We start from the raw sequence: 22,132 nt of genomic DNA on the forward strand, positions 1-22,132 counted from the left end.
CTTGTCATGGGCAAATGTATTAGATGGGGAGGGGTTAGTGTCACACGTGAGTCACAGAGGGGCGTCTCCGTTCCACCTCTGTCCTTCAGTAGATCTGCCGAGGGATTTCACTGGCTCCTTTATTTCTCACACTAAAACTGCCCATAGATGTTGAGATTTATAAAACATCAGATCCTCATCGTGAGACCACGATCAAATCGAGAACAGAATTGACAAATCTTTATTTTAGAATTATTTTTATTAAACATCTGAGCTCATGTTGCTATGGCAATAGGCATGGAGTGACTTATGCACCTGCGTTAACTTATACTGAACAGCCATGTGACTACCACCGGCCCAACTCCTTCACTGACTGTCATGCCTAGTGCCAAATGTGTGTGCGCATTGGACGGCCCAGCTCCTCCCTCAGGCTCCTCCTACTCTAGGCTCCTCCTACGCTGCACTCCCTGAGATTCACATTCTGCTCACAACATTTACAAGAAAATCATCCAATAATCTGAGCAACACACGTCTGAGGTGTGAAGGTCAGAAAACTTACTAGGCCTCAAAGTCAGGTCAAGTCTCTTGCAGTAGCGGATAAAGGGTTAAGCTCATCGCACTAGCGGATAAAGGGTTAAGCTCATCGCTGCCGTTGATCAACATTTCATAAAAGGCATTAGGAAAGTACCAGGGAACATTTGTACAGATCAGATACATTATATATAGACACATATAATGTAGACATATGATACATATAATATATATTAGAAAGGAGATCAGGTAGAGATGTATCAAAGTCCAATTAAAGGAGAAGGAAAGGCTAAAAGTAAGTAACTATCAGAAAGGTCTATATAAATACACCAGTAACCCCTCAAAGTAATGCTGCTCTGAGTCCTCTGTCAAACATCACATTTCTTTCCTTCTATTGTGTACTCATGGGCTTCTGTATCAGACTAACTGTTTTCAGCTTAAACCTCCAGGGCTAGGGCTTGAGCATGCTCAGTTTGCTCCTCTCTCCCTCCTCCCCTCCCTGCTGTAATCTGAGCCCAGAGCTATGAGTGAGCAGGGAGAGACTCAGACAGGAAGTGATGTCACACCAAGCTAATACGGCAGCTGCTATCCTAAACAGATATAACTTCTAGAGCTTATTACTCAGGTATGGTAAAGCATTCTACAGAATAAATATAGTCTTATAGCCTGTACTATTGCAGCTAATCTGTTGGCAATAAACTGCCTCCGTAGCTTTCCTTCTCCGTTAAGTGTAATTATCAGATAGTCATGTGATTAAGCTGTGACATTGGAATCTAGTGGGGGACGTAATGTGTCACTGATGTTCTGATCAGACCGGAGTGAAATGTGCAGCTGATCTGAGTCTGAATGTTCCCCTGGGGTCCAGGTTGGGAATTACCCGAATTGTTCAGGTGGAATTGGGGGGTCATTAGGAACAGAAGAAATTCATCAGATGGAGAAAGAGGAAAAGCTTCTGAGAAGTTAAAGGGGACCGGTCACCCACATATAAAAGCTCTATCATAAAATCCCTTAGAAAATGAAACCCCCAATTCTTGTTTTTATGAAACCCCTGTAATTAGAAATGTGAGCTGTCAATCATATCTAGCCCCGCCTCTATGTGTCAGGTGAGATGGACATTCCCATCAGCTGCTCCTGTGGGGAACCAATAGAATTGTCTGACAGCTTCAGACTGGGGCCCCTCTAGGCCAATCCCACAAGTCTGTGCAGCACAACGGCCAATGAAAAGAGCTTAAAACTCAATGAAAGAAAGAAGTGAATCTGAAATAAAAGCACCCCCCCCCCCCTCACACACACAGAGCAATTCCTGGATATCAAAAGAGAAGGGCTCGGAGCAGTTCCGGGAAATTCGGGGTCCCCCAACCAGTCACAGGGTCCCAACTGGGGGAGGCACAGAATCCCTGTCCCAACACAAGGTCATCGATACAGGACAAGTGACAGCCCTCCGTCACCTACACGGGGGAGAAAGAGGAGGAGTGAGGAAGTGACGCAATGAAACGCGTGGGGCGGGGCCTCTCCTAATAAATATTTATACATTTCTATAAGTAACTCTGCTACTCTTTTCACCGTCTCTTGGTCTCCATAACTTTACTAATATAGTGAGACCAGATCTCATTACCTTCTACATATTTCTAGCTCAGATTATTTTTGGAATTTTGGATTTACACCCCACTTATTCCTGTTAGTTTGAAAGTGTGGGAGAGCACTTCCTGTACTTCCTGTACTCACCCGCTCACTCGCTGCACTTCCTGTACTCGCTGCACTTCCTGTATTTACTGGACTCATTGCACCCGCTCACTCGCTGCACTTCCTGCACTCACTACACTTACTGCACTTCCTGTACTTGCTGCACTTCTTGTACTCGCTGCACTCACTACACTTACTGCACTCACTACACTTACTGCACTTCTTGTACTTGCTGCACTCACTACACTTACTGCACTCCTGTACTCGCTGCATTTCCTGTACTTACTGCACCCGCTCACTCGCTGCACTTCCTGTACTTACTGCACCCGCTCACTCGCTGCACTTCCTGTACTTGCTGCACTTCATGTACTCGCTGCACTCACTACATTTACTGCACTCCTGTACTCGCTGCACTCACTACACTTACTGCACTCCTGTACTCGCTGCACTCACTACACTCGCTGCACTTCCTGTACTTACTGCACCCGCTCACTCGCTGCACTTCCTGTACTCGCTGCACTTCCTGTACTTGCTGCACTCACTACACTTACTGCACTTCCTGTACTCGCTGCACTTCCTGTACTCGCTGCACTCACTACACTTACTGCACTTCCTGTACTCGCTGCACTTCCTGTACTCACTGCACTTCCTGTACTCGCTGCACTTCCTGTACTTGCTGCACTCACTACACTTACTGCACTTCCTGTACTCGCTGCACTTCCTGTACTCACTGCACTTCCTGTACTCGCTGCACTTCCTGTACTTGCTGCACTCACTACACTTACTGCACTTCCTGTACTCGCTGCACTTCCTGTACTCACTGCACTTCCTGTACTCACTGCACTTCCTGTACTCACTGCACTTCCTGTACTCACTGCACTTGCTGTCTGCTCTACGTAAAGGGATTGTGTTGTGATTTTTATGGTTTAATTTTTATTTCTAAATGACACTGTTTACACTGCAAATAATTCACTCTACCATTTAAAATGTTATTCTAGAACCAACAAATGTATTTTTTATAGGGATGCACCGAATCCAGGATTTGGTTCAGGATTCGGCCTTTTTCAGCAGGATTTGGATTCGGCTGAATCCTTCTGCCTGTCTGAATCAGAATCCTAATTTGCATATGTAAATTAGGGCGGGGAGGGAAATCACGTGACTTTTTGTCACAAAACAAGGAAGTAAATGTTTTCCCCTTCCCACCCCTAATTTGCATATGCAAATTAGGGTTTGGCTTCGTTTCGGTATTCGGTCAAATCTTTTGCAAAGGATTCGGGGGTTCGGCCGTATTCAAAAAAGTGGATTTGGTAGATCCCTAGTTTTTTGGCTGTAATATTGGTGTAGAGGAGGCATCTCATTGTACCTCACCCTGAGCTTTGAGAAGGAGCCAACACTTCAGGATGGAACTGCTTTGAGGCAGCTACTGTTTCTCCCCTTCTCTTTGTATTTTACCCAGAATCCTACAGTAAGTCATGGTGCTATTCTCACGTGTTGCTAGGGAGACTTTAACCAATACAAATCCTTCATCAGAGGTGTCAGGGCGTTACTATCTGTTTAGCTGACCACTGGGCTACTCATGGGCTGCTGGGGGGAGGGTAATATTTGCAGTGCAGCAGCAAAGAATGACACAAATCACATGACTGGGGGACACCTGGGAAATGGACATCATGTCTAGTCCCATGCCACATTTCTAAGTTCAATATACACAAATGTCTTTTGAGCAGGATTTAAGCAGGATTCTACTGAAGCAGCACTATTATAATGTAATGCTTAGAAAAAAACATGTTTTCAATACAGTGTACAAATTATACATCACTTGCTCCTGCCGGTTAAGCAAAGGTCCCAACACTCACTACCCCTGCAACTCTCATCACCTCACTCCTCACTCCCATTGCCAATTATTCACTGCTCCTTCCCTCTGGCATCTTATTCCTGGGAAAAGCGTCAATGTCTTTAAATATGTTTTTTTTTCCCAAAACACATCAGTTAATAGTTTTGCTGCAGCAGAATTCTGCACTGAAATCCATTTCTCAAAAAAGAAGTTTTTTTTATATTCAATTTTGAAATCTGACATGGGGCTAGACATATTGTCAATTTCCCAGCTGCCCCAAGTCATGTGACTTGTGCTCTGATAAACTTCAATCACTCTTTACTGCTGTACTGCAAGTTGGAGTGATATCACCCCCTCCCTTTCCCCCCAGCAGCCAAACAACAGAACAATGGGAAGGTAACCAGATAACAGCTCCCTAACACAAGATAACAGCTGCCTGGTAGATCTAAGAACAACACTCAATAGTAAAATCCAGGTCCCACTGAGACACATTCAGTTACATTGAGTAGGAGAAACAACAGCCTGCCAGAAAGCAGTTATATATATAACTATATTAGATAGATTTTGAGAGAGAAAGGGCAAAATAGGGGGACGGGGGAGAGACAGAACAGGTGACTCACATCATACAAGGCTTGGCTCCCATTCACTTGCAGTCGGTAAAGCGCTGGATTGAGAAATCCCAAAGGTGAGAGGCCTTTCTGTAGGCGCCGGTCATTGATCAGAGACAGTATCCCACCAAAGACTGGCGTGGAGGCCTGGAATGGAGAGAACACGGCACACATTTAGGGGATACCTGCGGTCTAAGTGGGGGTGGCAGCAGGAGAGAAATAGACACAGGCTGGACTTGTATGGGGGAGCCACATCTCTCTGCCCATTTCACACTGGCACTTACTGACGTTCCTGATACCCATGGAATGGGCACACGGTTTGTCACCACCCAGTAGTTGTCAGACAGAGCTGCCACATCAGGATAGGCACGACCACTGCCATTATAGTATGTCGAGGGTGGTAGTTTTGGGGCGTTCTTTAGGTATTGGGACACAGCAGAAGCCTGTGGGAAGGAAAGGAGATTTCACCATCAGCATAGGAAGGGGTTCTTTACTGTAAGGGCAGTCAGGTTATGGGATTCAATATGTGTTTCCCCCTCTGAGGCAAATTGGAGAGACTTCAGATGGGGTTTTTCACCTTCCTCTGGATCAACTGACAGTTAGACAGGTTATATATAGACTTAAGGTTGGACTTGATGGACATGTGTCTTTTTTCAACCTCACTTACTATGTTACTGTGTTACTGTGTTACTGTGTTACTGTGTTACTATGTTACTGTGTTACTGTGTTACTGTGTTACTATGTTACTGTGTTACTATGTTACTGTGTTACTGTGTTACTATGTTACTGTGTTATGTTATTATGTTACTGTGTTACTGTGTTACTGTGTTACTGTGTTACTGTGTTACTGTGTTACTGTGTTACTGTGTTACTGTGTTACTGTGTTACTGTGTTACTGTGTTACTGTGTTACTGTGTTACTGTGTTACTGTGTTACTGTGTTACTGTGTTACTGTGTTACTGTGTTACTGTGTTACTGTGTTACTGTGTTATTGTGTTACTGTGTTACTGTGTTACTGTGTTACTGTGTTACTATGTTATTGTGTTACTGTGTTACTGTGTTACTGTGTTACTGTGTTACTATGTTACTGTGTTACTATGTTACTGTGTTACTATGTTACTGTGTTACTATGTTACTGTGTTACTATGTTACTATGTTATTATGTTACTGTGTTACTATGTTACTGTGTTACTGTGTTACTATGTTACTGTGTTACTATGTTACTATGTTACTGTGTTACTGTGTTACTATGTTATTATGTTACTATGTTACTGTGTTACTATGTTACTGTGTTACTATGTTACTGTGTTACTATGTTATTATGTTACTGTGTTACTATGAATATCTTTCTTATGAGGACATACAGTATACACATAATTTGTTTAACAATTATTATTATTATTAAGTGATCCAGTAATGGATCTGATTTTCATTTCAGGAGGTGGTTGGAATATTCACCCCAGGACACTGAATTGACAGCTGGACCCAGTGGGGCTGTTATTTGCCACCTTCCAGGTGGTTGGAAATGTTGAATGTGAACACGACTGGGCAGTTATGGGGAATATCAGGCGGCAGCTCCATTGGGCAGTTGCTGAGCTCCTAATGAGGAGAGGCTTCCCTGTATCTCTTGTTAGTTAGAGACACTCAAGTTGGGCAAATAGAAGTGGCACATATAACAATGGAGACTCACCTGATAATCTGGCATGGAGAAGACATTGCTGAATCCCCCACCACTGATATAGTCTGTGACCTCACGTGTTACCTGGAAAGGGTTCTTAAATGAGGTTCCCCCCACAGTAGTGACGTATGGGCTGAAAACAAACATCATAAATATATAAGGGGGATATGATCACTATATATAAATATATAAGAGGATATGATCACTATATATAAATATATAAGGGGGATATGATCACTATATATAAATATATAAGAGGATATGATCACTATATATAAATATATAAGGGGGATATGATCACTATATATAAATATATAAGGGGGATATGATCACTATATATAAATATATAAGGGGGATATGATCACTATATATAAATATATAAGGGGGATATGATCACTATATATAAATATATAAGAGGATATGATCACTATATATAAATATATAAGGGGATATGATCACTATATATAAATATATATATATAAATATATAAGGGGATATGATCACTATATATAAATATATAAGGGGATATGATCACTATATATAAATATATAAGAGGATATGATCACTATATATAAATATATAAGGGGGATATGATCACTATATATAAATATATAAGAGGATATGATCACTATATATAAATATATAAGGGGGATATGATCACTATATATAAATATATAAGGGGGGATATGATCACTATATATAAATATATAAGAGGATATGATCACTATATATAAATATATAACGGGATATGATCACTATATATAAATATATAAGGGGATATGATCACTATATATAAATATATAAGGGGGATATGATCACTAAATATAAATATATAAGGGGATATGATCACTATATATATATATATATAAATATATAAGGGGATATGATCACTATATATAAATATATAAGGGGATATGATCACTATATATAAATATATAACGGGATATGATCACTATATATAAATATATAAGGGGATATGATCACTATATATAAATATATAAGGGGGATATGATCACTATATATAAATATATAAGGGGATATGATCACTATATATAAATATATAAAGGGGATATGATCACTATATATAAATATATAAGGGAATATGATCACTATAAATATATAAGGGGATATGATCACCATATATAAATATATAAGGGGATATGATCACTATAAATAAATATATAAGGGGATATGATCACTATATATAAATATATATAATACTGTGTTACTATGTTACTGTGTTACTATGTTACTGTTAAGGGGATATGATCACTATATATAAATATATAAGGGGATATGATCACTATATATAAATATATAAGGGGATATAATCACTATATATAAATATATAAGGGGGATATGATCACTATATATAAATATATAAGGGGATATGATCACTATATAAATATATAAGGGGGATATGATCACTATATATAAATATATAAGGGGATATGATCACTATATATAAATATATAAGGGGGATATGATCACTATATATAAATATATAAGGGGGATATGATCACTATATATAAATATATAAGGGGGATATGATCACTATATAAATATATAAGGGGGATATGATCACTATATATAAATATATAAGGGGGATATGATCACTATATAAATATATAAGGGGATATGATCACTATATATAAATATATAAGGGGGATATGATCACTATATATAAATATATAAGGGGATATAATCACCATATATAAATATATAAAGGGGATATGATCACTATATAAAAATATATATGGGATATGATCACTATATATAAATATATAAGGGGATATGATCACTATATATAAATATATAAGGGGATATGATCACTATATATAAATATATAAGGGGATATGATCACTATATATAAATATATAACGGGATATGATCACTATATATAAATATATAAGGGGATATGATCACTATATATAAATATATAAGGGGGGATATGATCACTAAATATAAATATATAAGGGGATATGATCACTATATATATATATATAAATATATAAGGGGATATGATCACTATATATAAATATATAAGGGGATATGATCACTATATATAAATATATAACGGGATATGATCACTATATATAAATATATAAGGGGATATGATCACTATATATAAATATATAAGGGGGATATGATCACTATATATAAATATATAAGGGGATATGATCACTATATATAAATATATAAAGGGGATATGATCACTATATATAAATATATAAGGGAATATGATCACTATAAATATATAAGGGGATATGATCACCATATATAAATATATAAGGGGATATGATCACTATAAATAAATATATAAGGGGATATGATCACTATATATAAATATATAAGAGGATATGATCACTATATATAAATATATAAGGGGATATGATCACTATATATAAATATATAAGGGGAAATGATCACTATATATAAATATATAAGGGGATATGATCACTATATATAAATATATAAGAGGAGATGATCACTATATATAAATATATAAGGGGGATATGATCACTATATATAAATATATAAGAGGATATGATCACTATATATAAATATATAAGGGGGATATGATCACTATATATAAATATATAAGGGGGATATGATCACTATATATAAATATATAAGGGGAATATGATCACTATATATAAATATATAAGAGGATATGATCACTATATATAAATATATAAGGGGATATGATCACTATATATAAATATATAAGGGGCATATAAGGGGATATGATCACTATATATAAATATATAAGAGGATATGATCACTATATATAAATATATAAGAGGATATGATCACTATATATAAATATATAAGAGGATATGATCACTATATATAAAATATATAAGGGGATATGATCACTATATATAATATATAAGGGGATATGATCACTATATATAAATATATAAGGGGGATATGATCACTATATATAAATATATAAGGGGATATGATCACTATATATAAATATATAAGGGGGATATGATCAACTATATAAATATATAAGGGGGATATGATCACTATATATAAATATATAAGGGGATATGATCACTATATATAAATATATAAGGGGGATATGATCACTATATATAAATATATAAGGGGATATGATCACTATATATAAATATATAAGGGGGATATGATCACTATATAAATATATAAGGGGGATATGATCACTATATATAAATATATAAGGGGATATGATCACTATATATAAATATATAAGGGGATATGATCACTATATATAAATATATAAGGGGGATATGATCACTATATATAAATATATAAGGGGATATAATCACCATATATAAATATATAAGGGGATATGATCACTATATAAAAATATATATGGGGATATGATCACTATATATAAATATATAAGGGGATATGATCACTATATATAAATATATAAGGGGATATGATCACTATATATAAATATATAAGGGGATATGATCACTATATATAAATATATAAGGGGATATGATCACTATATATAAATATATAAGGGGATATGATCACTATATATAAATATATAAGGGGGATATGATCACTAAATATAAATATATAAGGGGATATGATCACTATATATATAAATATATTACGGGATATGATCACTAAATATAAATATATAAGGGGATATGATCACTATATATAATATATAAGGGGGATATGATCACTATATATAAATATATAAGGGGATATGATCACTATATATAAATATATAAAGGGGATATGATCACTATATATAATATATAAGGGAATATGATCACTATAAATATATAAGGGGATATGATCACCATATATAAATATATAAGGGGATATGATCACTATATATAAATATATAAGGGGATATGATCACTATATATAAATATATAAGGGGGATATGATCACTATATAAAAATATATAAGGGGATATGATCACTATATATAAATATATAAGGGGATATGATCACTATATATAAATATTTAAGGGGATATGATCACTATATATAATATATAAGGGGGATATGATCACTATATATAAATATATAAGGGGATATGATCACCATAAAATATATAAAGGGGATATGATCACTATATATTAATATTTAAGGGGGATATGATCACTATATATAAATATATTAGGGGATATGATCACTATATATAAATATATAAGGGGGATATGATCACTATATATAAATATATAAGGGGGATATGATCATTATATATAAATATATAAGGGGATATGATCACTATATAAATATATAAGGGGGATATCATCACTATATATAAATAAATAAGGGGGATATGATCACTATATATAAATATATAAGGGGATATGATCACTATATATAAATATATAAGGGGGATATGATCACTATATATAATATATAAAGGGGATATGATAACTATATATAAATATATAAGGAGATATGATCACTAAATATATAAGGGGGATATGATCACTATATATAAATATATAAGGGGGGATTTGATCACTATATATAAATATATAAGGGGATATGATCACTATATATAAATATATAAGGGGATATGATCACCATATATAAATATATAAGGGGATATGATCACCATATATAAATATATAAGGGGATATGATCACTATATATAAATATATTAGGGGATATGATCACTATATATAAATATATAAGGGGGATATGATCACTATATATAAATATATAAGGGGGATATGATCATTATATATAAATATATAAGGGGATATGATCATTATATATAAATATATAAGGGGATATGATCACTATATATAAATAAATAAGGGGGATATGATCACTATATATAAATATATAAGGGGATATGATCACTATATATAAATATATAAGGGGGATATGATCACTATATATAATATATAAAGGGGATATGATAACTATATATAAATATATAAGGAGATATGATCACTAAATATATAAGGGGGATATGATCACTATATATAAATAATAAGGGGGGATATGATCACTATATATAAATATATAAGGGGATATGATCACTATATATAAATATATAAGGGATATGATCACCATATATAAATATATAAGGGGATATGATCACCATATATAAATATATAAGGGATATGATCACTATATATAAATATATAAGGGGATATGATCACTATATATAAATATATAAGGGGATATAATCACCATATATAAATATATAAGGGGATATAATCACCATATATAAATATATAAAGGGATATGATCACTATATATAAATATATAAAGGGATATGATCACTATATATAAATATATAAGGGGATATGATCACTATATATAAATATATGAAGTGGATATGATCACTATATATAAATATATAAGGGGATATGATCACTATATAAAATATATAAGGGGATATGATCACTATATATAAATATATAAGGGGATATGATCACTATATAAAATATATAAGGGGGATATGATCACTATATATAAATATATAAGGGGATATGATCACTATATATAAATATATAATATAAATATATAAGGGATATGATCACTATATATAAATATATAAGGGGATTGATCACTATATATAAATATATAAGGGGATATGATCACTATATATAAATATATAAGGGGGATATGATCACTATATATAAATATATAAGGGGATATGATCACTATATATAAATATATAGGGGATATGATCACTATATATAAATATATAAGGGGATATGATCACTGTATATAAATATATAAGGGGATATGATCACTATATAAAATATATAAGGGGATATGATCACTATATATTAATATATAGGGGACAGTAATGAAATAGAAAAAGTACAAAGGTCCCAGAATGGACAGAACTCATGTAGACTACTTTCCACTGCCCACAGAAGTCAGAGTAGAATGAAATCACCCAGTTCTCCAGGACCCACTTATATCTGACCATAGAAAAAACAGCAGCTGCTACAGGGAGTACAGAGAATCAGAGCTTCATGTGTGGGTCAGTTCTACTCCGGGGGGTTTCTGTGTGACCATAGGGAAGGAGAGCAGCTCAGAAGCAGGAAGTTCAGAGAATTAGAGAGTAAGGGATTATGGGAAGTAGCAGGAAGGGCAGCCAATGGGGTGCAATATAGTGCTCGCTGGAGCCATGGGATAAATGAGAGTAAAAGGTGGGCCACACAGCCCTATCACATTTATTACTCAGTTCTGGTGAAGGCAGGGGCACTTGGGGTTATTAGTTTTATTACTATTTATTTAGTGCCAACATAAATAGTAGCACTGTACAATAAAATCTAATAACACAAGGGACTTATTCCTTCTTTATCCAATGAGAAAGATACGGTCACATGTTACACAGAGGTGCAACCATAAGAGCTCACCATTCAGTCCTTACCTGGAAGCTGGGAAACTTGGCCTGAAGGTGTTCTTTCCTTCAGCAACATGTCTGCATCCGGCACCGTCATCTCCTGCCAAGTGACCCATCAGAATACAGTGTATAATAATAATAATAATATAATATTCCTGCTGTGTGTATACATGAGGTGTGTGTATAATAATAATAATATCATATTCCTGCTGTATGTATACATGAGGTGTATAATAATAATAATATAATATTCCTGCTGTGTGTATACATGAGGTGTGTGTATAATAATAATAATAATAATATAATATTGCTGCTGTGTGTATACATGAGGTGTGTGTATAATAATAATATCATATTCCTGCTGTTTGTATACATGAGGTGTGTGTATAATAATAATAATAATAATAATATAATATTCCTTCTGTGTGTATACATGAGTTGTATAATAATAATATATTATTATTAATATTTTACACCTCATGTATACACACAGCAGGAATATTATATTATTATTATTATTATTATACACCTCATTTATACACACAGCAGCAATATTATAATATTCCTGCTGTGTGTATACATGGGGTGTGTGTATAATAATAATAGTAATACAATATTGCTGCTGTGTGTATACATGAGGTGTATAATAATAATATAATATTCCTGCTGTGTGTATACATGAGGTGTGTATAATAATAATAATATAATATTGCTGCTGTGTGTATACATGAGGTGTGTGTATAATAATAATAATAATAATAATATAATATTCCTGCTGTGTATGAGGTGTATAATAATAATAATATAATATTGCTGCTGTGTGTATACATGAGGTGTATAATAATAATAATATAATATTGCTGCTGTGTGTATACATGAGGTGTGTGTATAATAATAATAATATAATATTGCTGCTGTGTGTATACATGAGGTGTGTGTATAATAATAATAATAATAATAATAATATAATATTCCTGCTGTGTATGAGGTGTATAATAATAATAATATAATATTGCTGCTGTGTGTATACATGAGGTGTATAATAATAATAATATAATATTGCTGCTGTGTGTATACATGAGGTGTGTGTATAATAATAATAATATAATATTGCTGCTGTGTGTATACATGAGGTGTGTGTATAATAATAATAATAATAATATAATATTGCTGCTGTGTGTATACATGAGGTGTGTGTATAATAATAATATCATATTCCTGCTGTGTGTATACATGAGGTGTGTGTATAATAATAATAATAATAATAATAATAATAATAATATAATATTCCTTCTGTGTGTATACATGAGTTGTATAATAATAATATATTATTATTAATATTTTACACCTCATGTATACACACAGCAGGAATATTATATTATTATTATTATTATTATTATTATTATTATTATTATACACACACCTCATGTATACACACAGCAGGAATATTATATTATTATTATTATTATACACCTCATGTATACACACAGCAGGAATATTATAATATTCCTGCTGTGTGTATACATGGGGTGTGTGTATAATAATAATAATATAATATTGCTGCTGTGTGTATACATGAGGTGTGTGTATAATAATAATAATATAATATTGCTGCTGTGTGTATACATGAGGTGTGTGTATAATAATAATAATATAATATTCCTGCTGTGTGTATACATGAGGTGTGTGTATAATAATAATAATATAATATTCCTGCTGTGTGTATACATGAGGTGTGTGTATAATAATAATAATATAATATTGCTGCTGTGTGTATACATGAGGTGTGTGTATAATAATAATAATATAATATTGCTGCTGTGTGTATACATGAGGTGTGTGTATAATAATAATAATATAATATTGCTGCTGTGTGTATACATGAGGTGTGTAGTACAGAGAGAAGACAGACAGGTTGGGATAAAAAGAGCAGCTCTGAGCTCCAATGTAGGAGAATAGATTGGGAGTGTCTCTCCCGGGTGATACGGCTGTTACTGCACAGATCATGTGATGCTGCAGTTAATGTGGGATCATGTGATGCTGCAGGGATCATGGTGGAAAGGGAATCGGTTACTTAAAGGCCTGTATTTTTCTGACCTTTGTGATGGAGAGCCAATAATGAAAGCAAGTTATAAACCACGCCTACTTTAAGCCACGCCCTTTTCCCCACACCCACCTTTAAGGTGAAACTGCAAGAGACGGACCAGCCAGGAGGCAAGTGTGCCATTAACTCCTAAGTAACCCTGTCCTATTGGGAGGAGACTTTCAGCACTTTCCTTGGCCAGAGCCGGAGGAAGGGGAATAGGGTTTCCACCTTTTCTGGAAAAAAATACCGGCCTTCCTATATATTCATCTTTTTTTACTTATTAATAACATTGGGCTCAACCATCACTTTTACTGGCCAGGTGGCAACCCTAGAGGTGGAGCTGCACAGAGGGAGAGAAATCGAGTCGCACAACTCCCGGAGCCTGTTGGACAGCACTGGGATAGAGGATTCCCTGGAGATTCTACTGGAGGTGGTGCAGATTCACTAAAGGGTGTCATACAGTGAAGTGGGATCCTGCCATGACTCATACCTCCCAACTGTCCCTTTTTCAGAGGGACAGTCCCTCTTTTGACAGCTCAACCCGCAGTCCCTCATTTGTACTGGAAAGTCCCTCTTTTCTCTGCACTGAACAGCCAGAAAAAGAAACAAAGTTTCTCACTTAATTGGCTTTTAGCAGAGAGCCCAGAACAGCTAACAGGTGCAAATAAGATACTTTGTAACAATTTTGAGACACAAAAACACAGTTTAGATAAGGAGAAATATTTTCAAACTTTCATAACCTGCCAAATTTTGTAAACCGAGCATGGTAATTAGGGGGTGTGGCCACAGAACGGGGTGTGGTCAAAAAAATTGCTGCGCTACGTGCGGAAAAAAAGTTTTGTCCCTCTTTTTACTTCCAAAATGTTGGGAGGTATGTATGACTATCACTAGAGGGGTGTCAGTGTGTGAATGTAACTTTAATCAGTATACCTCTACCTCCTAATACAGTATTATTCCTATAAAGAACTTCTGGCATCCAAATATCCTGTTTTGTGTAGCTGAGAAATACAGTTTTACAACACCTCTCCCTTCCTCCACACATTAATACGAGGGCCCAACTGAGACTGAGGGTCTAAGTTAAGTGGGTGTTACTTGTGGGTTGCGATATAAGCTCTGATGGGACTTTTATTTCTAGTATTAACTCTAAGAACCACAAAGATTGCCCCCAACCTGTACCCTAAACTCACCCGAAGCAAAAAGTATGGTGAGACCCCTGCTGGCTGCTTTCATGAACTCCACGTTGATTCTTTGCATGAAGGCGACGGACAGACTGTCCTCATCATCCCCATAACTGATAGTGTGGACCCAGGGCACAGACGACATGTTACTCAGGAGAATCATCCACTGCAAAAATGGCTCCTGGGACTCATGACGACCTGTAGAAACCCAAAACTCTCTCAATTTCCCTACTAAACCTGTGCCTCGCTAGAAACAAAATGGATAGCGCCTCGCTAGGAACCGGATGGATAGCGCCTCGCTAGGAACCAAATGGATAGCGCCTCGCTAGGAACAAAATGGATAGCGCCTCGCTAGGAACCAAATGGATAGAGCCTCGCTAGGAACCGGATGGATAGCGCCTCACTAGGAACCAAATAGATAGCGCCTCGCTAGGAACCGAATGGATAGCGCCTCGCTAGGAACCAAATGGATAGCGCCTCACTAGGAACTGGCAACCTTTCAAAATTCTTCTTATCCACTATGCGGCTATTTATATCAGACAGTTCTGCATCTCCGCCAAGGAACCTAAACATCCTGCTACCCCCTGTCTTTCACTAACACTCTCTAGTGTCCCATTATACACCACTTACCAGGATTACTGAACACCCATGTGGAAATATTGGCCCCGGTGCTCATAATATACTCCACATCCAGGCTTGCCTCCAGACCAGCTCGTCCACCTCCCTGCTGTCCAACCACTTGATCCACCTCTGAATGGTGCTGAAATCCCCTTCCAAAAAGCTGCATAAACTCAGAGAGGTCGGCAGGAAGGAAATACTGCTCGAGGAACTGAAGAGAGAAGAGAAAATAGATTTCATTAGAGGGGACAGTAAGGGCCTGTGCTCACTGAGACAGTTGGAATTGTCTTTAGTTCTCCAGGCAATGGTTTCTACCCCACTCTTATCTTTCATCTTTACTGCTACCCCTCTATGTCTTGTCTTTAGCTCTCCAGGGAATGCACAATAGCTCAATACTAAATTAAACGAATCCATAATATTTCCAGCAGGGAGCTGTGGTTACAGAAAGAAAAAACTAAACAAGAGTCACTATGAGGAAGAAGGCTAATGTTATATTGGAGGGATCACTGCTCTAGGGCATGGAGTGGTGGTGGTGCTTATGTATCTGGAATACATGAGTGTGTGTGTTTATAAGTATTTTTTGGGATAGGTCACCTAGATGAGAGACAGCAATACTCTTAGGAGGGCTTATTGCTGAAGTGAAATGCAAGGACTAGATCTAGATCACAAGTAAGACGTAGGACACAAAGGTACAGGAGAGGTAACACAAGCTTTGGTACTTACCTGGGCACATGCCTGGCTGTTGTTCGGTTGGGAGCCAATATCACTGGCCGACAGGTTGTACCTCTGACGTAGAATGGACGGGGTAACCCCAAGATGAAATTCAGCTCGTGCTTGTCCCTGCGTGTCCCTCTTGTGGCTCAACACTTGTCTTTGTGTTGGAAAACGATGTAGCCCCCCCACTGTATGAGCAGAAATAGTAATGGTCTGCAGGCATTTTGTGTATGTCATCTTGTTTCCCCAACTTGCAATTCCGCCCCCACCTTATACATTCCGATCTCCCTCATGAACAGGAAGTGAATCTTACCAAAGTCTATATGCAGCGAAAGCTCATCAGGAATCTTATACGGAGACGTGGACCTCACTACAGTCTGTCCATCCTTCATATAGCGATGGAACTGGCACCCCGGGAGCAATTGTTGTGCAATTCTGCAGAGAAGGAGAGAGAGATATCAGGCAATGACACTAATGGATGGGAACAATGGGCCCGGACTAGAGCTCGGATAAAGGAGAACAAGACATTAGAAAGGGAACAGAGAAGACATTGGGAAAATGATCCCACTGAGCCAAGTGCAAAGGTTTCTCTACGGTTTATTGATCTTTCAGAGAATAGGAAAGTGCATTTCCAGCAATACAATGACCCAGCACCCCATGGTAAATTGGGCCAGTGTTAGTGGTGGCTTTTTATTTGGTGAGATTGACAACGGGTGAATTCCAAGGAAAGAACAAACAGGAAAGTGATATTACTGACCGGGCCTGGGTGCGGCACATCAGGAAGTCCCTTGTCTGGATGGTCTCACACTCCTGGATTCCATATTTCTCCAACCACATCCTCACTGTGCCCAGAGTTTCACTTGATGGCTGAACAAGGGCACTGAGCTCTTCCAGCGACAGGAACTGACCTGAGACATTGGTGGGACATTAGAATTGCTGTGACTAGTACCAAATAGGTTTTAAAAACTGGAATTATTTGATTATAATGGAGTCTACTATTCAAGTAGAGTCTCAACCAAACACACGGGCCCCTGATGCAAGTGCTAGAGTAATTAGGGGCCCACAATTGCACCCCTCAGAGCTCATTCAAAAGCTCTAGCTCCAGGCCCATAACTGCACTCTGTGTGTCTTCTAAATGCATCAGTAAATGTATTTGTATTGAGAAGTGACACGGACTTGCTTTACCATCCCCCATCCTCTTCTGTGACATGTCTCTCCTCTCTGTCTCCATCCAGCTTGTACCACTATTGTACTACTCACCGGCACATGTTGCATCTCTCCCCTTCTCTACCTGCAGATCTCTGGCACCTCCACTACAACTTCTACTCCAACTGCCAAAACTTGTCCTGTCAACACTTATATCAGCACTTCTCACTTATGTCTGGCCTGTTCCTCTGCACCTCATATCAACAGTCTGAACCAGTAGTGCAGAGAACACAAAGGGACAGACATTGCTTTCAATAGCAATACATATACAAATAACGTAAAAACCAGAGAACATTTGTAATGAATACATAATACAAAGTTGCTTATAATTAGGTTTTCTTTTATCAGGCAAAAAATATTTTTGGGTTGACATTCCCTTTAAAAATATCCACTAATGAACTCATCAGAGTTAATTAATCAGAAGAAGGAACAAAGTCTTGTCACCAGCTTTTCACTTTTAACCACTTTTCCCTGCAGAATAATAATGTTCCACTGATGGAAACCGATCGGCAGCTTCTCATTATGATCAGCCAGTCTGTCCTTCAGTTCTTCCCACCACTCAACTTAAAGGGGAAAGGTTGTGGGAAGACTCCATTGCTAAATAAAAATGTAGTAAAATACAATGGAAGTGCTACTGATCCGGCCAAATTAACTACAAACATAGAGGTTAATAGAACCCACACTCCTGCTGGGGTTCCAGGATCCCAGAATAGTTATTGAGTCTGTGAGTCTGATATTTCTACATTTGTTGTTGTGGCCTTCTGCTAATATTACATGGGCATCATCATCCTTAATCTGTTGCTCTTTTTAACTGTTTAAGAACCACTGGGCCCAGAGAGTTCTAGTTCAAATATACCCTTCCTCCACTGATTCAGCAAGAGCTTAACATGAACTTAAGAGTCTCATGTAAACTGGCTGTGCAGGGAGTTGCTGGGAGTTGTCCCTCTGGGTGCCTTGAGGATAAAAAATAAAAGGTAAAAAACACTGGTAAAACCCACAGACCACGGGACTTAACCAATAGGATTAGAGATGACAAAAAAGAAAAGGTGTGGCTCCATGTAGAACTCACCATACTGGGAGGAGTCAGGGTCCGACACTCGGCCCACCAACTGCTCCAGTTCTCTGATGTGCTGCTGCTTGAGTGCAAAGGTCAGGATGACATCATCAGTTGGGGTCACATGACCAACATGGATCCAGCCCTCTGGGATACTGGAGAGGAAAGGGTGAATATTAGTTGTGCAGATGCGGAAATCATTAGTAATATACATGGAGGTGCAGAGTCAGCCAATCAGAATGCTCAGTAGAACAACAGGCAGGATAAGAGTGAGTATGTGAGACAGACAGACAGACAGAGGGAGGGGAGGTACACCTTACAGACAGCTTCATGGGCAGTGAGATACACAACGATACTCACCTTAAGGTCTGGTCTGGCTCAAGGTAAGTTCCCATGACAAGGCCAACAAGGCACAGAATGAGCGGCACGGGCACAGGTAGCCTGGCACAAGAAAACAAAAGCCTAATTTTCTATTCTCATATTAAAATGTAAAGTTTCATGTCTCCCCTTCTTATGTGTTTGTGAAGCAGCTGTGGGAAAGGGGTCAGCGACCCTGTTACTGATCCATTAATTGATCCATGTGTTTGTCCCTGCTGAGCAAAATCCCCCAGTTTCATTAAAGGGGTTATTTACCTTTAAATTAACTGTTAGCATGATGTACAGGTGGATATTCTGAGACAATTTTTTATTATTTGTGGTTTTTGAGTTATTTTGATTTTTATTCAGCAGCTCTCCGGTTTGCAGTTTCAGTCATCTGGTTGCTAGGCTCCAAATGACCCTAGCAACCATGCACTGATTTGAATAAGAGAGAGAATATAAATAGGAGAAGGACTAAATAGAAAAACGAGTAATAAAAAGTACCAATAACAATACATTTGTAGCATTTGTTTTTTAGATGGGGTCAGTGACCCTTATTTGAAAGCTGGAAAAATCAGAAGAAGAAGAAGGCAAATAATTCAAAAAGTATAAAAAAAAGAAATAATGAAGACCAATTGAAAAGCTGTTTAGGATTATCCATTCTATAACATACTATGAGTTAATGTGAAGGTGAAGCCCTCCTTTATGGGCAGCTGTTAGGATTGATACAATAGTTGCACTTATATTACAACTAATGGATCACTGAGCTGCCACTCACACTCATACTCGCACTCACACTCATACTCACACACCAACATTACACTTACATGTTTATATACATTTATACACATACCAATACGTTTATACACACTTATATATACCCCTCTGAATTGTGTCTGTATGTTACCCTCCCATTTAGACTGTAAGCTCTACGGGGTAGGCTCCTCTAGCCTTTTGTTTCCTTGACACTGAGCACTTAATCTGTATTGTAATTATATTTTATATTTATGTGAATTGTATTTCTAATAATGCACTTATTGTTACTTTTTATTCCAATGACCCCTTGTTTGTTACTACTAATTTATTGTTTTGCTGTACAGTGCTTTGCCTTCGAGGAGCGCTATACAAATAAAAATATACATATATACATACATACATACATACATACATACATATATATATATATATACACACTAATACATTTCTATACATTGATACATGTGTCCCAGGACTGAGTGATTAATACACATTTGTCCCTGATCTAAAACAAACCCTTTCCCTGCACAACATTCATTGTCCATTTACCTCAGTCCCACCATGACTTCTGTTTCTTTCTTCTTTGCTTCGTATACAAACTCCTTCCAGTCGCTCTCACTCCTCTTCCTCTGTCTCTCCCCTCCCCCGTCTCTCTCTCTCTGTCTCTCCCCTCCCTGTGTGTCTCCCCTCTCTCTGTCTCTCCCAAACCTTTACTCCCCTCCCCCTGTCTGTCTCTCTCTGTCTCTCTCACTCCAACTCTCCCCCTGTCTCTCCCCAGATGTCTCTCCTGTTCTGTCTCCCCTTGTGTCAGAGTCTCAGTGTGTCCTTTACATCTGACTCTCCCTGTGTAACCTCAGTCATGTGACAGTCAGCTGATAGGAGCATGTGACTGTGTCTGTGCACATGTGTGTGTTATTTACTGTGTGTGTGTGTATTATATGTATATTATATGTGTATATTATATGTATATTATATGTGTATTATGTGTATATTATATGTATATTATATTTATATTATATGTGTATATTATATGTGTATATTATATGTGTATTATATGTGTATATTATATGTGTGTATTATATGTATATTATATGTACATTAGTGTCGCTGTGATCAATGCTCGTGCCCTTTCCTTGTCTTTACACACAGGCTGCTTTGCTTTCCCTCCTTTCCAAACACAGGCAACAGCCTGAAGCGCTTCCTGCTCCTGCACAAGGACCAATCAGAGACAAGGGAGCAGCACTTCCTGCACAAGGACCAATCAGAGAGAAGGGAGCAGTTTATTAAACACACTGTAACATTTCCTGTCACCTGATTGTCAGGCCCTTTATATGAGAAACATGAGGCAGTGATTGTGCAGTTACATGTGAGGAGTCATTGGTTAAAACCACAAAGAACTCCAGACAGCAGCTTCTCTCTGATTGGCCCCACAGCTGCCTGGGAACTGCTGAGTGTCAGTTCTCTCACTTCCTGATCATGTGACGCTCAGCTGACTGCCTTGTGTGTGT

The 22,132-nt window shown here is 36.9% G+C and overlaps 1 protein-coding gene across 1 annotated transcript; it reads right to left on the reverse strand.

Moving 5' to 3' along the window:
• Positions 1 to 219: 219 nt before the first annotated feature.
• On the reverse strand, positions 220 to 21,393 carry tpp1.L (tripeptidyl peptidase I L homeolog). Its single transcript, NM_001091086.1, is given in 13 exon segments — positions 220 to 1,958; positions 4,645 to 4,779; positions 4,917 to 5,075; positions 6,323 to 6,443; positions 12,683 to 12,755; positions 15,929 to 16,117; positions 16,550 to 16,748; positions 17,261 to 17,439; positions 17,565 to 17,686; positions 18,009 to 18,159; positions 19,527 to 19,666; positions 19,872 to 19,952; positions 21,174 to 21,393. Coding segments are annotated over 13 exon segments (1,701 nt in total). The 5' UTR covers positions 21,188 to 21,393; the 3' UTR covers positions 220 to 1,820.
• Positions 21,394 to 22,132: the final 739 nt, after the last annotated feature.

The sequence above is a fragment of the Xenopus laevis genome, chromosome 2L (assembly GCF_017654675.1).
Source record: "Xenopus laevis strain J_2021 chromosome 2L, Xenopus_laevis_v10.1, whole genome shotgun sequence".
Classification (NCBI taxonomy): domain Eukaryota; kingdom Metazoa; phylum Chordata; class Amphibia; order Anura; family Pipidae; genus Xenopus; species Xenopus laevis.